Below are 19,421 nucleotides of genomic sequence, written 5' to 3' on the forward strand. Positions count from 1 at the left end.
ACATTACTTTTCCGCTCCGCCTTAGAGGTTACCTTCTTCGACGTCTTTGCAGTTGTTGCCCGAACTGTTGTTTTCCGTGACGTTTTCGTCAATTTCTGCTTCGAGGTGTTCTTTCGTCGAGACTTGGTGCCTTTCTTTGCTTTCACGGTAGCGCATTTCAAGCATATCCAGCTGCACTCCTCGACGTTCTCAGAAACACCTGCACATGAGAAATGATTCCACACATCACACGTATCGCACTGCACCATATGATCGTCATCCGGCTTATTACACAATGTACAGCTATTAACCGACGGTTTGGCCTTATGCTCTGTGTCCGAAAGGTGTACAGACGTGGGGGTGGACGTTACGACAACCGCACCAGAGGTGCCTTTGGATTTGCTAGTAGCATCCATACCGGGATCCGACATCGCTCGTTGGTAAACGATATAAAAAGTTGTTCGGTTTCGGAGGGAACGAAGACAATTTTCCGAGATGCACTAATATCCGTGTATTTAGATATTTTTATATCCTGCGAAAATACAGTTTGCTCTAAATATAGTTCAATGTGTACAATATTTACTCACGTTTAGTCAATCTTCCCGCTCTATGTTTCCCAACGATCGTGGATCCTGGCCTTGATCGTGATGTCTGTCTATGCGTACATTTCATTATTATTTCTGTAGTTTTTAGATTAGTTATATAATTTTACCTGTAGTTTTGTAAGTAACTTAAATAGCTTTTAGGTTAGGTTTACCTTTAGCTTTAAGTTGTATATATAGTCTAAGAAATAATGCTTTTAGTTTATAAATTGTAGTTGGTAAGTACATCTACTACCTGATCTTTAGGCTAAACTAGTTTTAAATAATTCATAACAACGAAATAATTTTAATCGATGCTCCGATCAGCACAGCACTGCATGTGATCACTCTATATAACTTCTTTTTTCCTTTTATCTTCCTCCTTCTTTCCGTTTCTCTGACACTTCTCGCGTCGATCGATCGGCAATATCGATGTCAACCACCAGAGTAGTGCGACAGTAGGTGCGCTAGTCCGAGGACGTCGGATTTTTTTCCACATACACACATACATACACACAGACATTTTCCGATCTCGACGAACTCAGTCGATTGGCATATGACACTCGGCCCTCCGGGTCGGGATTAGATTGACGAATTTTAGAGTGAATGAGAAAGGCAAAAACATTTTTAGCAAATGTTGAAAGTTATACATTTTTTTGGTGAGCAGTTCTATGTTTCATAGACATTAAATCAATTTTAACTTCGCTTCCTATTAAATAAAGACCCTTATTACAGTACATCTCTACAAAAACGAGCTCAATTTGAAAATAAATCTGAGGATTATGATTGATTACAGAACTCTGGAACTTTCTATTCGAATGTTTTCAGGCAGGAATTTGATATTGATGCAATTAGACAACTGCGAAATCAAGACCAATAGATCAGTTACATATCAGGACCCCATTCCGACAATTTATCAAAAGTCCTCATGCTGTTTACAACAACAGGTTACCAATCTACGGATCAGATAATTGTTATTGTAATATTGAATTAAATCAGTCTGCATCAATAAATTTTCAACTTCAATCCAATTTTTTTTTTTGGGTGGGGTGGGGGGGGGTGGTTGCATGGTATTAAACCCCAAAACGTTCTCTTGGCTACGCCGTTGCTTGGAGTTATTTATTTCGCTTTTCATTTTCCGATATGTTTCAGATCGATCCGATGGTCATAAGTTAGAAAAATTGCAGTCAGATGGTTCGCACAAATGAACATTTTTGCACTGATAAGTTATCAAGTTACTTCCAGATAACTTGGAAGTGTTCGGTGATTATTTCTAGCGGTTGTAGATAGAAAATGAAATATGATATATGAACTATAGGAAAAATTAAAAATAGAATTTTTATTTTTGATGCTAAATGTGTTCAAGGTGAATGAAACGTCGAGATTTGATGCAAACTCGAAAAAAAAATTTTACGACAATTTACTTTTTTGGATTTTGGCACATTTTTACCTTTCTTATATAGAAAGGTTATGCAATCACTCTGAAAAATGTCAATCTAATCCCGGCCCGGAGGGCCGAGTATCATATCCCATTCGACTCAGTTCGTCGAGATCGGAAAAAGTCTGTATGTGTGTGTATGTGTGTATGTATGTGTGTATGTGTGTGTGTATGTGTGTGTGTATGTATGTGCGTATGTGTCAAATAATGTCACTCATTTTTCTCAGAGATGGCTGGACCGATTTGCCCAAACTTAGTCTCAAATGAAAGGTGCAACCTTCCCATCGGCTGCTATTGAATTTTGGATCGATCGGAATTCTGGTTCCGGAATTACGGGTTTCAGAGTGCGGCCACACAGAAATTTCTCATATAAACTATAGGAAAAATTAAAAATAGAATTTTTATTTTTGATGCTAAATGTGTTCAAGGTGCATGAAACGTCGAGATTTGATGCAAACTCGAAAAAAAATTTGACGACGATTCACTTTTATGGATTTTGGCACATTTTTTGCCTTTCTCATATAGAAAGGTTATGCAATCACTCTGAAAAACGTCAACCTAATCCCGCAAAAAAAAGTTTTTCGACTCGCATAAGGTTTCTGGATTTTAACAGGGGCGTAGTTGATGGTTTACGGAGAGGGGTTACACCCCCCTCTACTGTTCACTCCCCTCCTTTAAAAATCTCTTTAAATCACCCCTCAGACCACCCCATCCAGCCCTCATACCACTCCCTTTCAACCCCATCATCTTTAAACCACCACTATATCACAAAGCATACCAATTTAAGCTGGGGAGTCGTTCGTTCATGGGACTTTCGCCCACCTCACATACCCACCCCCGCATGACAAAATGAGTTAGCAAGCAGATAACATTGATCTAATGCTGATTAGGCTAATGGAGTATGATATTTTTTTTTGTTTCAAGTGTTTCACCGTCGACACGTAGCTCATCAAGTTCGTGGCTGGCATGCCATTGTGTATAAGTGCAAAGTGTACTAAGAATGTAATGGACATTTCCACAATTATGTTGAACATAAAAAGCCTCCGTGCCATAGTTTAGAGAAATGAGAAAGGCACAATTGCACCGCTAGGTGGATTAAAACAGGTTTTGAACGATTGTATGAGTTCGTCGAACAAATTATTTATGAATATTTTCAACTACAATTACTTTATAAGGGCTTTTGTCTAGAAAAAGACGTTTTTCGAAGAAATAGTTATACAACTTCTACAAAAAAACTAAATTTCGTTCGCCTCATACAACAGGTGCCTTTGATCCCTGTAACTCTGGGTACTCTTGATCCCTATCATTAACTCTCACACACACTTCCGAAATGCATAGGAATAAAAATAATCACTTACATAAAGTACCCGATAGTATAAATTAAACTAAATTGTTTGTTTCGCGAACAAATTTTAATATAAGTTATTGAAAGTCGGAAAAAGCAGTCAAACAGCACTGATTTACCGCAAATATCTGGCTTCACTTTCTGCTGGTATTAAAGCTTGTCGTGCATCTAAAAAGGTAGTCTTAGTAGTTATTTTGTCAAGCTAGGTGGTTAGTTTAACTTTCGTTTCTATTAATCATAGTGTGCTCTGTTTGTTTAGCCCTAGTAGGCAGGGGATCAAGCTACCACACGTTTTTACAAAAACTTCATTTTGACATGATTTTTAAAACTGTTCATATTAGTGACAGGAAATGTTATTTAGATTTACATATTATTCACAGCTCTTACAATTAGAATTGCATTCAAAAATTTTATTTCACTCAAAAGTTATGTGAAAAAAACAAAAGTGGGATCAAGTGTACCCACTCTCCCCTAAGGTTTTTCTTTAAAACAGCGACACGTATAAACGATCTAAATAGTCAATTGAGCATTGCATGAAAATGTATAACCTCACTTTTCTGACAGCTCAGAGAGCTTGTTTACATGGACTTAGAAAATTTTTGGTTTAACCCAGTACAAGAAACTCGGTTCGAATTCTAACACCATGTAAACAAGCTCGCTGAACTGTCATTTTTTCGAGCATTTTTACTCATATGACGTCACCTTGCAATGTCCTATGGACCAGAGGGGGAACAACTTTACAGCTCCTATACAAATCGTTGAAACCACTTTATTTGGGTCTTTGGGTCCAAAATTGCGGATCAATTGTTATTCAAGAACAATTTCTAAAAAAAGCGTAAACTTGTTCACAGTGAAAATTTTCTTGTTTAATTTTTTTTTTTGAATTTCGATAATTCATTTTTGAAGACTTTTTGGACGTTTGGTGTTGTTTTATTATAAAAATGCATCTTTGTTCCGATGCATTATTTTTAAATGATTCATGATTTTTTGGAATCATCAGCATACAAACAAGCGGCGCTTATACTAGTTAGTGAGCACCTTTATTTAGTCTTAAGATATTAGGTAGTAATATTTGTATTGCAATGTAAAAAACACACACAATGATACTGGACTGTTTTGCTCCCTCTCCGATAAAAATGAATTGTCATCACTTCTGAATTTCGTGGAAACCTTTGCACCGTACATGTCGCAGCACCTATCAGTTAGATACTCTACCTTCAGAAATAAACAGTCGAAGTTATTCCTGTCTTTGTTAAATGCGAAGTTAAAAATGATAATCATAAAGCTAAATGTATTTAAAGATTAGAATTGTCATATGCGAAAGATATTTCAAGGGCAATGTGAGAGGAAAAAGTTCACACTAGAAATCAAATCAATTCATGCATTTTATATTTTACATTCGGCACAATTTGTAATCCTTAACTTGTTTGTATTTATCTTAAATTATTACGCTGTTTTGAAATGATCATCTTGATTATCTCTTCCGAATGTCAATAAAGAAAACAAGTTCGTAAAAGACGTCACGAAATTATTTTCTCGCATAGAAATTTACAGTATCGCAATTAAAGGACGCCGTTCTATGGTGGCGACATCATTCGAAACACGGTGGTTTCAAGCAACTTAGGCTAAACGTCAAGTTGCGGGAGGGTTGCAATGGACAAACATGGCTTCATGCTTGAAATCTGGTAGAAAACCTATCTATGACCGCATACCGCATTCAAATCGTTATAACTTTCGATTCCGTCAATGAAATATTTTCAAACATGCAGCGAATATACTTGATTACTATATCTTTCGAATGCCAAGTACCAAATAAATAGGCAAATATTTTTTTGTTTATAAAGGTAGGACCAAACCCGTGTTTTCTGGTAGTCTCATGAAACGTGTCATAAAACTTCAAATCGCCATTTCTCTCGAATCTCTCGATGGATAATTTTGAAATTCACTGAGAAGCTGCTTATATACTGTATCTTTCGAATGCCGTATGCCAAATTTATGGTCATTTTTTTAGTTAATAATGGTTTTAGACACTCCGTGAATAGTTTTAGTAAACGGAGTAGTGACCGTCGCAGTTTATTTTTCATGGATTCTTGAATTGCTGAACTGAAAATTATGGAATAGAAGTTAGTTTTTAGAATTCTTTATAGATTTAACCCGCCGAAAATCACGCAAATGTCTCGGAATGAGACCCGATGGTGCCCTAAGACGATTTTGTTAGATTTTCAGAGCAGCGTGCACCCAGTGCACTTACGTAAGTGACGGAATATTAAGTTTCGTGGAAACGAAAATTCCAGTGATGATGGTTTTCTTTAATGCGTTTCGAGAGTTTTTTTGTTGTTGGCATTAGGATGAGCGATAATATTTCAAATCAAAGATACTACTGGGAAGTCACTTTTAGAAAAAGTCGATATCGAAGTAAGATTTGAACTATGCACGCATGCACATCAGATGTAGCGTGATATCAAGAGCCACAATTTCAGTTTTTGGTTCTCTGCATGTGCTATCGAAAGCATCGCGAAACATAAAGTTCTAAATATTCTCAATCGATATAATATCAAAAGAGAGTGATAAGAGTTATAAGAAATGTCTCATCACACTGTTAGGTGGATTACAAACGTTTTTCAGTTCAATATTACCGTGGCTGTTTTTTCTTTTACAAAATTTTAGAACTCGAATAATGATTTCTTTTTCTTGTATATTTGCCATGTCATGTATAATAATAAAATGTAATATATGCATTTGAAAGCTTTTAATGAATGTAAACAACGCAAACATTCTCGTGTTCATGATTGAGAAAGGCACAATTGCATCGCTAGGTGGATTAAAACAGGTTTCAGTTCAATATTACCGTGGCTGTTTTTTTCTTTTACAAAATTGTAGAACTCGAATAATTATTTCTTTTCTTTTATATTTGTCATGTCATGTATAATAATAAAATGTAATACAGGGGAGACTGAGGAGACTTGATCTCCGGGGAGACTTGATCCCATCATTGTAACTCAAAGGCGGATCAGAATACATTAATCGAATATACTAGAAAGTTGCGCAGTTTTATCTAAACATAAGTTTCTTTAACACAAAAAAATAAATTGGACATGTGTTACCGAATTTTTACCGATTCAAAGAAAAAAATGTCGGTAGAACTGAAGAAGATTTATTTTCTAAATTTTCAAACTTTTATACAATCGATAAAGTCACCCACTACATACTATATTTTTGCATACAGAATTACAGGAGAATGTCAATTATATGAATACGTTATGATTGAGCTGATTTTTTTGTTCAACTATACTTGTACACAAGTTTGCTGAAATAGATGCAGTGGGTTCACTTGATCCCTTCAAATTTGTGGAGATTTGATCCCCTTCGCCATGCTTCATACACACCACCGAAAATAACCAAATTCACACCAGAACAATTGAAGTCATTGTTGCCATAAAATAACAAAAAAATACTGTCAAAAATGAACGCTTCATCGTACAGAAACTTAACTGTAATTTTTTACTACAATATACGTAGCAACCATGCATCCCGTCAAATGTGGGATTTCTCAACCATAATAACGACATTGCACAGAGATTTGGGGAATTCGTAAAAAAATCTTGTGAGAGATGCGTAATATGTAGTAACAAAAATAGTAATATGTAATCACAACAATTTAATCAATACCCCAACACATTTATAACATTGAATGGAGTTAAGTACCTAGTTTTGTCCTATTAGGGAGGGCACCACATTATTTCATTATTAATTTTATTATTTCAGCTTCTTTGCTTTGTTATTAGGATCCATTTTTTATTTCGATTATAGACGTTTTTGCCTTAAGGTCATTCGCCTCTTATTAAGAGCCAATATAATAACAAAATTGTCTTGAGAATGATGAAAATCTTCTGTTTGAGCGCAGCAAAAACTCTAATCGAGTATCCCAATTATCGCAACACCATTTGAGCCAATGCGTTGAGCAAAGATAGCAGACGCTGCTCTAACCAAAGGCTTCAGAGGGGTAGGATGATAATAGAAAAAGGGTAAAAATAGGCTTATTACCCTACTTGCTCTTTTAAATACGTTTTCAAAAAATAATCAAGTGTCCCCAAATTAGGGATCGAGTCTCCACTAATCAAAGAATTTTCCAGTTTTTTGTTGTTTTCCAAAAATGCTCATAGCTCATGTCCAGTGTAATATTTCCATGTAATTTTTTTATGATTATCAGTCAACCCTAGAAACAATATAAAACTACAAAAAATACATAGTTTTTGTATCATTCCACGGAGTAGGATTGAAAAGTAAAAAAGGGGATCAAGTCTCCTCAGTCTCCCCTATGCCTTTGAAAGCTTTTAATGAATATAAACAACGCAAACATTCTCGTGTTCATGATTGAGAAAGGCACAATTGCACCGCTAGGTGATTAAAACAGCTTTTTGACATATGAAAATGAAATGGATGATTTTCACATTTACGTAGTAAACCACCTTTTATTCTTAAAGGAATTTCACAAAAAAAAAATTAAAGTCTAAATACCAGTACTTCTATATAGTAGCGCATATATTCCAATACAGTGAAATAAAAACATATTGTATTTTATCAATAAGAACGAAGCCATATTACACGGAAAAAAATTGCTCTATACATTTCATCTAATCAGGAGTCCGGTCTCAACCGGTACAGAATTATTGAATATTAGAAAAACTGCAAAAAATGTATGATTTGTAGCATACAGCAGAAATGATTTTTAAAAATAGGAGGTTTTACGGACAAAATATCCCAAAACTCTAACTTCCGCATATAAGAATCAGATGTATTCTCATTCAAAAACTAAAATTGCTCCCTTTTAAAATGTATGAAGTGTAATTTTCCAAAGGCTAGTTCGGAAGTTCTAGCATTTAATGTATTTTCCTCTAATATTTTCCCAAAGAGCCTATGGCAAAAACTTCGATTGAAGTGAACGGGAGTCAAACTATGTGGTATTTGACAAAAAAGCTTCAAAAAAGCTACAAAATAGTCTTAACTGAAAAATATTAGGACTTAATTTGGTAGAAAATTATAATAAATTTGAATGGAAGTACGCGAAAAAAAGTTATGTAGCATGCTTTTTGAGAAAAAGTCATTGGACATTGAAAATTGACTGCAGAAAAATTCACATTGAATTTACACAGCAATCAAAGAAGATAGACATACAATGTTGATAAACGAATGATAGAATAATCATCCTAATTTGGACCCCTCCTTATTTTGGACGCTTTCATACATTTGTATCCTTTACTGCCAATTACTCCAAATTCGTTTGGTTTGATGAAGTTAATGATATTCTTTGGGTTGTGTTTAAGTCCCAGCATAATTAGTTCATCTCTAATTCTTTAAAATTAGTCAAAATTCACAGTTTAAAAATTGATATCGAAAACGATTCATAATTCCACGATTTTCAACAGAAATCGAGAGAAGTGATGCACTTTTAAATTGGATTTAAGAGTAAAAATTTATTCTTTTTAAATGATCTAATAATTTTGTCTCTCTCTTGCATTTTATGTATGTGAAATAATTTAGTTTGTGAAGTTTTACTTAGAAGTATAAAATAACTAGTCCAAAATATGTCGTAAAAATAATAGCGTCAGAATATTTCGGACACAGCTAGATTTTCTTTCGTTATAGCAGTCTGTTTATCAATTTAGAATAATCAAAATTATCACTATATCAAATTTTTTGCGGCGTGGTTGCGGTAAAACCGCGCGGTAAAAGCTCTTTCCCGCACCGCATCTGCGGAAAAAAGTGTCTCACCGCACCGCAGATCTTGCTGTGCGGGTGCGGTAAATGCCGCGTGGTTGCGGTAATTACCGCAACCGCGACGAAGCCTAGTGGCCCAAGTCATGTCTGTATTTGGTTTGCGCGTAAATCTTTATTTATAAAAGATCGCACAGCGATTTAGTATGCTATATTACTGTCTAAGGAGAAAATTTATTTAAAATCATCTTTATGCATGAAGGGCACAAAACCTAACTATAATTAGTCCAGAAGTTGGACTTAGCGTCAGCCCGGTGCATTGGTCAAGTGCCGTGGTTCTGAAGAGACGAAGTCCAAACGCAAACATCTGGACTAATTATTAGCGATTTAGTAGTTTAGATTTGCGAACTGCTTCGAATAGAGCGATTCGTAATTTTTGGTGATCGAAAATTCAGCAAAACTCCATAGTTTACAGGAAATTAGGAGCCATGGTCCGAATAAAAGTCGAAACCAATTTACAGCAAAGCGATAATGCCGAGAGGAAATGCGACCAACGTACACGGATTTACATTCTCGTTTCGATTTACTATTGATAATAGGGTTTCTTACATTTACCAACTGTTGATGTCGACGAAAGTCTTGCAGTTATTGAATTCTAAGCGACCTAGATCCGAAATAAAAAACGGTTCCACATTCGAAAAATACCTTCTGCTGCAATGAGACATTAGTTTGAGCATTCAATTTCACTTTGAAGTGTTTCTTCAATCTTTCGAAAAAAATATTAGAGTGCTGGTACTTCACCGGTTCTTTACCGGTACTAGCAGTACCGGTTCTCGTCAAAATATGTCGGTACCACGAATTCTAACATTGATTGCTGCTTCAACTTATCTCGGTAGGAGGAGAGTTGAAACAAATAGTATGCTTTTACAAAAATCAATATATTGATGCTTTATTCTGACTTAATTTAATAAGGCATAAACAGAAGTAAGAAATTTCAAAATAAGCAAGCATCGAATGACAGTTTTTTTTTTTCGATTTATGTAATAAAAATGCAAAATTGTTTCATCCCTCCTCAGTCTCTTTTGCTTTTGCGAGCTTTTGCTCGGTGCCAAATAATGTCGGTAAATTTACGTAATATCCTTGTCAATATAAACGGGAATCTTGGTTTTAATGATGTAGTTGGAGGTGTGTCACTATCGTAACGGCACTATTTTCCCGTAGTGGGAGCACTTTGCCTTTTTGGTTCTCTCATGTCGTTGACTGTGGCGCAAACGAGGCTTTTTTGATACTGACGTGTATAAGCAACGAAACGCTGCGGGTAAAATTTGTTCGTTTGCTTTGCTTAAATGAGTGGTGTGTTTTAGTTTCTGGTCTGTGCGAGGTCAGGGGTTAGACTGACGATATTAACTTGTTTCGCTATTTCAATTAGCTATTCTCACCATATCATAATTCGAATAAACTATTGCTATGAATATAGAGTATTGGATAATGTTAAATAGAATTTGTTTTCTTTTTTTTCCAGTGGGCAAATCGGTAACCAATAGAGTCTCTCAACATGGAATTATACACACAATTATTCCCGCAAAACAAAATAAGAAAGCGTGTGTCATGGAATTCACTGCTAGTATTGACAAAGTCAAAGATGTAAGTGGCGAAGCTATTGTTTTCACTTTTTCTCTAAAACTTATTTTCATCATTGTTTCATAAATATTGGATTTGAATGGCAATAATTATGTATATCAAGGAAGTAACATTAATGTATTATATTGTAGTCGCGCCAGCTGTTAGCTCTACGTTGTTTCATACTCGTGAATTCAGCGCTGTTGTAGTATATTTGCTGGTTAGTCGCCAATTTAAAGCTGGGGCGCAACGACTTGAATAGTGCGACTGTTCGCCCATCTAAATATGGAAGCTGTCCTTCAATGTCAGCTTCTTTCATCGAGCAGCCTAGATAAGCCGTGTAGTGTCGGTAGTGGTTGTTTCAACCGGCTAAGAATTACACTACGGACTACCTGTTCCAGTGGTAAAAATTCACCAAACAACGAAACCCCAATTCCATAGTGTCATGCGACCCGTGCTATGGGTAAAATTGTTGAGGGGGTTTAAAACATTCTCAATGGCTAACGGAGCCTGGGAAGAGTTGGGCGAACTCCCCAGTATGCTGCATTGCACAGCGGAACGTTCACTCTACACACCGAAGTTTTTTCACCGATGATCCACTTAATTTTGCCGAATTTTTGTTGGTAGGGGGTTTGCTGAGACTCTCGGCTGATGGTAGTTCGGTGAAGTTTTGTTGAGTTTCGATTATCAAATTTCGATGTGTACAGATGAACCTGCCCAGAGGCCGTGTGGTAACTCAGCTAGCGAATGACGGATCTCAATAGTGGCATGTCTGTAATAATATACGTACATGGAACTATTGAGAACTAGAGCTACAGGTCCAAAGCCCTGGTAAAGGAGGATGGTTGTGATGATCTGGGCCGAGGTCACCACGTAAAGTAAGGTAGGTCATAACCCCAATTCCAAGGCGTGAAGCGACCCGTGCCGAGGGATGAGTGATCGAGGGGGTGAAAAAGATGCTCGATCGTTAACGGAGCCTGTGGGGTACCTGGGCAACCCCCACAGTAAGCGTCCCTTACCACGCTAATGCGGAGCTCTGGCGTGGCTGACATTTATTTCTCGCGCGACTCGTGGGATTTGATATGGAGAACAAAAATAAAAATACTAAACAAACGGAGGTGCCAAACCCCTTCGCTAGAGGTGGTTTGGCGAGGTCTCCCCCCCGTGGGGAGAGTAGTGGAGCGATGAGTGCTGCATCTGAAAGCACCAGTGACCCCGCAGCAGCGGTAGGAAATAGCCCTACCAACGCACCGGACGGGCCATTATCGGCGATGCGCAAAGTGGTGGAGCAGCTCGATGCAATAATCGAGTACACTAGCGCAAAGCAAAACATAAGCAAGGAGTTAAAACAGAGTCTCCTGGAACTCCGAAAAACTGTTCGCGTCGCAAGACAGAAACAGCAGGCTTATGCCAAGAGGGTGGAATGTCGGGAGAAGTCCGACAGAGAAACCCAGACAGTGGCCTCCAAGAAGGAGGGAAAAGAGAAGGTCGATACGGGCACTCAGACAGTGCCCTTCACCTTCTATGGAGCAGCCACGTCGCTCGAAGCGGCGGCCGAGTTCCCCTCGAAGGGAAAAGGCAAGGGCAAGGGCAATCGCAAGACGGCGTCAAACGCGAAGCGCCCTAGGAAGTCGCCAGGCGAGGGTGCAAAAAGCGACACCACACGGCGTGCAACCGTTAAGGTCGCCTTGTGGTTGAAAACCGACAAGGACAAATATGCCGATGTCCTAAAGTCGATGAAAGCGGCCGAAAGCCTTTCGGCCCTTGGGCAAGATGTGCGTAGCGTGAAACGCACCAACACGGGAGAAATGCTTCTGGTGCTGAAGCGAGGCGCACAATCTAGTGCGGTATACAAGGCCTTGGCCGAAGAGGTCCTTGGAGAAGGCGCCCAAGTCAGGTCGCTAGGAGCGGAAATGACTCTCCAGTGCAAGCATCTGGACGAGTTCACGACCGCAGAAGACGTCGTCGCAGCCGTTAAGGAACATTGCGACGTCACAATCGAGCGGGCCTCTGTGCGATTGAGAGATGGACCCTCTAGCACCCAAGTAGCCTACCTCAGGCTACTGAAGGCGGATGCCAAAAAGGTAACCGAGAAAGGGAAGCTGAAGATCGGCTGGTCGGTATGCCCTATTAGTATACCCCAGCCGCCTTCAGTGGATAGGTACTATCGGTGCCTTGAGTCCGGCCACAAAGCCTACGAGTGCAAAGGCATAGATAGGAGCAAACTATGTCGTCGCTGCGGCGAGGAGGGACATAAAGAGCGGGGGTGCACTAAGGCACACAAGTGCCTTATCTGCACCGCTAAGAAGCAAGCCCATAAACATGCTATGGGCGGACCTTCGTGTCCCTTCGGTGAGTTAAATAAGAAGAAGCCGTGAACGTCACACAGCTAAATCTTAATCATTGTGCAGCAGCCCAACAGCTGCTGTGGCAGTCGGTCTCGGAGTCGAGGACAGATGTCGCCCTTTTATCAGACCCGTACCGCATCCCTGCCGGCAACGGCGATAGGGTGTCGGACGGGTCTGGAATGGTGGCAATCTGTACAACGGGACGGTTCCCGGTTCAAGAGGTAATACACCCCTCCGCCGAGGGTGTGGCGATTGCCAAGATCAATGGTGTGTTCTATTGCAGCTGCTACGCCCCACCAAGGTGGCCAATAGAACAGTTCTACCAGATGATCGACAGGCTCTCGTCGGACCTAGTGGGCCGGAAACCGATAGTAATAGCGGGAGACTTTAACGCTTGGGCAGTGGAGTGGGGCAGCCGCTGTACAAATAGCAGGGGTCAAGTGCTAATGGAAGCGCTTGCGAAACTCGATACTGTGCTAGCTAATAATGGCTCCGCTAGTACATTCCGTAGAAACGGAGTGGAGGCGTGGATTGACCTAACATTTGCCAGCTCGAGTCTGGCTCCAGGCATGGAATGGAGGGTAGACGAAGGCTACACCCATAGCGATCATTTAGCAATCCGCTTTAAGATCAACTATGGTGTGCAGCATCCGAGGGCGGGAGATCCCTGTCAGGTACGCGGGTGGAAGTCCAATCACTTCGACAGCGAAGCTTTCACCGCGGCCCTGGGACTGGAGGCCAACACCGACAGTCTAAGCGGGGATGCGCTGGTAGCTGTTCTATCACGCGCGTGCGACGCCACTATGCCGAGAAAAACACTGCCAAGAAACGGTAGATGCCCGGTATACTGGTGGAGTGCCGAGATTGCAGCTCTACGGTCAGCCTGCCTCAGAGCTAGACGTAAGATGCAAAGAGCTCGCACCGAGGATGCAAGAGAGAACCGCCGTGAAGTGTTTCGAGCTGCGAAATTGGCCCTTAACAAGGCTATTAAAAGCAGCAAGAGAGCGTGTTTCGACAACCTGTGTGAGAGTGCCAACGCGAATCCGTGGGGTGACGCCTACCGGATTGTGATGGCCAAGACCAAAGGGGGCTCCTCACCCCCAGAACGGTCTCCGGACCGGTTGGTAACGATTATCGAAGTACTCTTCCCGTCTCGAGCCACAAGCCCCTGGCCACCTGCACTACGAGACAGTGCGCGCACGGTCGAAATGGTGGCTCCAGTGACGAATGAAGAACTACTCGCAGTGGCTAAATCCCTAGCAATGAACAAAGCTCCAGGGCCGGATGGAGTTCCAAACAACGCTCTCAAGGCAGCGATCATAGCGAACCCGAACATGTTCAGGCTAGCTATGCAGAGATGCCTTGACGAGTGCCGTTTCCCCGATAGATGGAAAAGGCAGAAACTGGTGCTGCAGCCGAAGCCCGGGAAGCCGCCAGGCGACCCATCGGCGTACAGACCAATCTGTCTGATCGACACGACTGGCAAACTGCTTGAGAGGATCATCCTCAACAGGCTCACCCCGTACGCGGAAGGTACGGACGGTCTGTCAAGCAACCAGTTTGGCTTTCGGAAGAGTAAGTCCACAGTGGACGCTCTCAACTCAGTGATAAATACTGCCGAGATAGCGATCCAACGAAAAAGACGAGGTATTCGATACTGTGCGTTAGTGACACTTGACATGAAGAACGCATTCAACAGCGCAAGCTGGGATGCCATCGCGCTCTCGTTACACCGGCTTATCCTACCGGTGGGTCTGTACCGGATACTGGAAAGTTACTTCCAAAACCGCGTACTGCTATACGAGACCGATGCCGGTCAGAAAAGGGTTCCTATTACCGCCGGAGTCCCGCAGGGCTCGATCCTAGGCCCGGTGCTATGGAACCTCATGTATGACGGGGTTCTGAGACTGAAGTTCCCTCCTGGGATCAAGATCGTCGGCTTTGCCGACGACGTAACCTTGGAGGTCTACGGGAAGTCAATTCCTGAGGTAGAACTAACCGCAGAACACGCGATTAGCACGGTGGAGGAATGGATGAGCGCGAGAGGCCTGGAGCTCGCTCATCATAAGACGGAGGTAGTTATCGTCAACAACCGCAAGTCGGCACAACATGCAGTTATCCATGTGGGAGAAGTCGCGATCACATCACAGCGAAGTCTGAAGTCTCTCGGAGTCATTATAGACGACCAGCTGACCTTCGGCAGCCATGTCGACTATACGTGCAAGAGAGCGTCGACTGCTGTTGCGGCTCTATTGAGAATGATGTCCAACAGCTCAAATGTGTGCGCCAGTAGACGTAGGTTACTGGCAGGCGTTGCCGTATCTATCCTCAGGTACGGCGGCCCGTCATGGTCAAGAGCACTGAGGGTAACCAGTTACCTACAGAAACTGGAGAGCACCTACCGCGTGATGTGCCTCAGAGTGATATCTGCCTACCGCACGGTATCACACGATGCATCCTGCGTGATAGCGAGCATGATGCCAGTCGGGCTGATCATTCGGTAAGATGAGGAGTGCTTTGAGCTACGTGGAAATAGGGGAGCCCGCGAGCGCACCAGGGTGACCTCGGTCGCCAGATGGCAGCGTGAGTGGGACAACTCCTCGAAAGGTAGGTGGACCCACCAGCTGATACCTAGCATATCGAGCTGGGTGGGAAGACCCCATGGGGAAGTTCACTTTCACCTGACACAATTCCTGTCAGGCCATGGCTGTTTCCGTCAGTACCTCCACAGGTTCGGGCACGCGGAGGTCCCAGTCTGCCCGGACTGCCCAGGTGTAGATGAAACTGCCGAACACATACTGTTCGTATGTCATCGGTTCGACGTCGAAAGAAGAGCAATGCTTGACGTCTGTGGCTGGGACACAACCCCTGATACCCTTATTCAGCGGATGTGTCAATCGGTGGAGAAGTGGAACGCAGTCTCGGCTGCTACCATCCAGATTGCCAGTAGGCTACAGGTAATCTGGCGAACCAAGCAACAGACGACGGGCACGGCTAACTAGTGATTGGTTAGCTGGAGCGAAAAAGGCCAAGCGCAAAAAAGGGAGCGAATGGTCTGTTCATGCCGAGGCAGGTTTGGCGCAGCGAATGGCAACCGCGTAAGGGGTAAACCCAGCCACCCCGAAGCAAGACAGAAGAGTGAGTGTATAGGCGTATAAGTGGACTGCCTCATGCCAAGACGGAGGGTCGTAGCGTAGTATGTTGGAACTAAGCTATCGATGCCTCATGGCGTGGCAGAGGAGTGAAAGGGTGAGCATCCAAGTCAGTCTCACATGGCATGTTAAGGGTGAGCATAAAAGTCAGCCTCACAGGTATGGTAGAGGCTAGCACAAAAGTCAGCCTAGCAAGGAATGAGAAAGGTGAGCACACAAGTCAGCCTCGCATGGTATGTCAGAAGTGGGGCCTAAGAAAAATGTCCCACATGGGATGCCAGGGGGAGTGACAAAGGTACAATAGAGTGGCACGATTGAGAGTGAATCAGGTGATAGGGTGAGCACCCAAGTCAGCCTCACATGGTATGGGTGGGGCGAGCACAATAGTAAGCCTAGCAAGGAATGAGTAAGGTGAGCACACAAGTCAGCCTCGCAAGGAACGAAAAAGGTGAGCACAAAAGTCAACCTCATGTGAGAGTGTTTGAGAGTGAATCAAAGTGCGATTGAGAGAGCACCCAAGTAAGCCTCATACAGGACGTATGAACGCGTGAGTGAAAGTGAATGAGTACATTTAGTACAGCCATCCCCCCAGAAGTAATACAGAGAGGTAGTTCCTGGGAGGAATGATGGCGGAGCCCAATGGAGTTTAGTCGGTATTAATGGCTGGTCACCATTCGAGTCCGACACGCCCCCAGTGCACCCCGTGTAGTAGATTGGACCCTACCAATAGCACGTGTACTGGGCTAGGACATAAAGGTCTTCTCCATTGTAAAAAAAAAGAAGCCGTGTGGTATCCGGCCTAGAATTGAGCCACTGGAGTCCTGCTCCCATGTCGTAGGAGGCGACTGAAAGTAGGAGACCCTAAGTCAAGGTGGAGTTCCGTGCCGAGGACTTAATGACTGGAGGGTCTATAATATGCCAGTCGCGCACGGAGCATTTTGGGTTTTGCCCTTACTGTGTTATGCGAATCTCTGACAAAGTGTACCATTATTTTCTTCGCAAATCGTGGGAATCAAATGATCATGTCCCATTTAAACATGATATGGCTCGCTATATGCGTTAACATCCCAACTTGCTTGGTGTCCTCTAGTTGTTGTGCAATTTATGTTGGAGATGAAATGTACAGTTCTCTAATCAACAATGGTTAGAATAGCACAAATCAATCTCCAACATAAACGTACAGCAACTATGAATTTATCTCGACTCATGGGTTCAAGAACCGTATTTCCATAAAGGAAACTTCTATTTTGGAAAATTACTTAACACTGCCTTCATTGCTTACAACAAGTCAGACATAACTAACCCACGTGAAATGCCTCGTGCTTGCATTCTTGCAAATAAGGCTATTGACGCGTGTCTCATATCGGAGCTCACAACTCGCGATATCTGTGTTGTCACAATTACACTAACTGTTGGAATCGTAGACAATATATATATATATATATATATATATATATATATATATATATATATATATATATATATATATATATATATATATATATATATATATATATATATATATATATATATATATATATATATATATATATATATATATATATATATATATATATATATACCCATTCAACCCATCATGCCATCAGTTCTATATCCATATTATCATCATCGCCATCATCCATAGTGACAACAACAACAACAAACCCGACGACGATAGCAAGTGGCCAGGTAGCATGGAAACCAACTCAATCAACATCCGGCCAAACTTAGCGTCAGCAATTCATTTACCCGGCAACACCAAGTGGCCCAGAATAGTGCATAGTCCATACATCAGCAGAACGATCATCCTATAAAAAACAAATAAACGACACACGGACTCAGCGAGCACCAGCAGTTGTCGCCTTGCAATAGCAACCCGGCGACCACATTTTATTTTCATTCAATTTATCCAAAACAGCTTACAAAGCAAAGCGATAGGCATAGCGGTAGGCTCAATTATAATTAACTTGGAAATAAAGTTTAGTCAGAGTTAGACATTTGTCGTGAAAACACGCCTTTATTCTTTTTTAAAAATTAAATGTAGAAATTAAATATCATTAGTGGCGCAGTCGGAAGTTCTGGCGCATAGTGAGTTATAAATAGTGCAGTGAATTCCAGCATCAACGGTGGTTTACCGGAGAGAAAAGGAAGCACCAGCAGTCAACCTTAACACACTACGCCTCACCAGATTAGTTCGAAGGATTATCGAACAAAAGGACCAATCCGAAGGGGACATCGGAGCAAAACTGTGAATATTCTTAAGCTTACCAATTAGATTTTTTTATTTTAGCAAGTGAATATTTAGAATTTAATTCAAAATAGAGAATATTTAATTCAAACAAGTGAATATTAATGCAAACGAGTGAATATTTAATATTTTATAAGTGAATATTTAAGCAAAAACGCGACGGTAGTGAATTTTTTTTGAATTCAAGGTGTATTCATCATTTCCTCAATTAATTAATTTCATACAAAATGACTCAACGATTCGACGAAAATCGTGACTTAATGCAACATCAGGTTCACGAACTAGAAAGTCAAGTGCGTGAATTAATTATTAGCATGCAACAACGGGACCAACGTATTATTGAATTAGAATCGTTTGCAGTGCAACAGCAAATTTGCTGCTCACGCAGATAATTTGGCTGCTGCCGCACCTCAAAATCCAGTGGAAAGCGCTTTAAAATCTTTGCAAACCCCACAGATTATTCGGATCTTACCTCTTTTTGACGGTAATCCGATCAAATTACATTCTTTTATTAGGTCAATAGACGACCTAATGCCTGAAATCGAGAGGGTTAGAGGCGCTTATACTATTTGGCTTATTGCCATCCGACCAAAGATCATCGTAGAAGATTTTAGAATTTTATGGTACCGAAACAGATTGGCCTTGCATTAAAGCTAATCTAATAACACATTACAGCGACAAAAGGGACGAGGTCACTTTGACAAAAGACTTTTCAAGTTGAAGCAAAGAAATAATGAAATTGAAGATTTCTACAAAGAAAGCCAATTTTCACTTTCACTGATGATCAATCAGTTAAATTTAAATGAACAAAATATGGCAGTTAGAACAGCTAAAAACCAGTTCTACCAAGAAATGGGATTAAAGGTCTTCTTGGCTGGGCTAAACGAACCAATTGGACAGATTATAAGATCCCAATGTCCAACATCAATTAAAGATGCGCTTCGTAGGTGTTTAGAGGAAAGAAATTTCCACTATCACAAATAATAATTAATTAT

General features: G+C 41.0%; 1 protein-coding gene across 2 annotated transcripts in view; it reads left to right on the plus strand.

Annotated features, from left to right (window-relative positions):
- LOC131678223 (suppressor of cytokine signaling 6) overlaps positions 1 to 19,421 on the plus strand; it is a 1,339,559-nt gene that overhangs the window by 229,800 nt on the left and 1,090,338 nt on the right. For both annotated transcript variants that reach the window (XR_009303619.1, XM_058958257.1), the window contains exon 2: positions 10,581 to 10,702. Coding sequence is in view for 1 of the 2 variants with exons in the window: in XM_058958257.1 (XP_058814240.1) it covers positions 10,581 to 10,702 (122 nt within the window). In the remaining variant the exon portion in view is untranslated. The remainder of the gene's footprint in view (positions 1 to 10,580; positions 10,703 to 19,421) is intronic.

Source organism: Topomyia yanbarensis, chromosome 1 (assembly GCF_030247195.1).
Source record: "Topomyia yanbarensis strain Yona2022 chromosome 1, ASM3024719v1, whole genome shotgun sequence".
Classification (NCBI taxonomy): domain Eukaryota; kingdom Metazoa; phylum Arthropoda; class Insecta; order Diptera; family Culicidae; genus Topomyia; species Topomyia yanbarensis.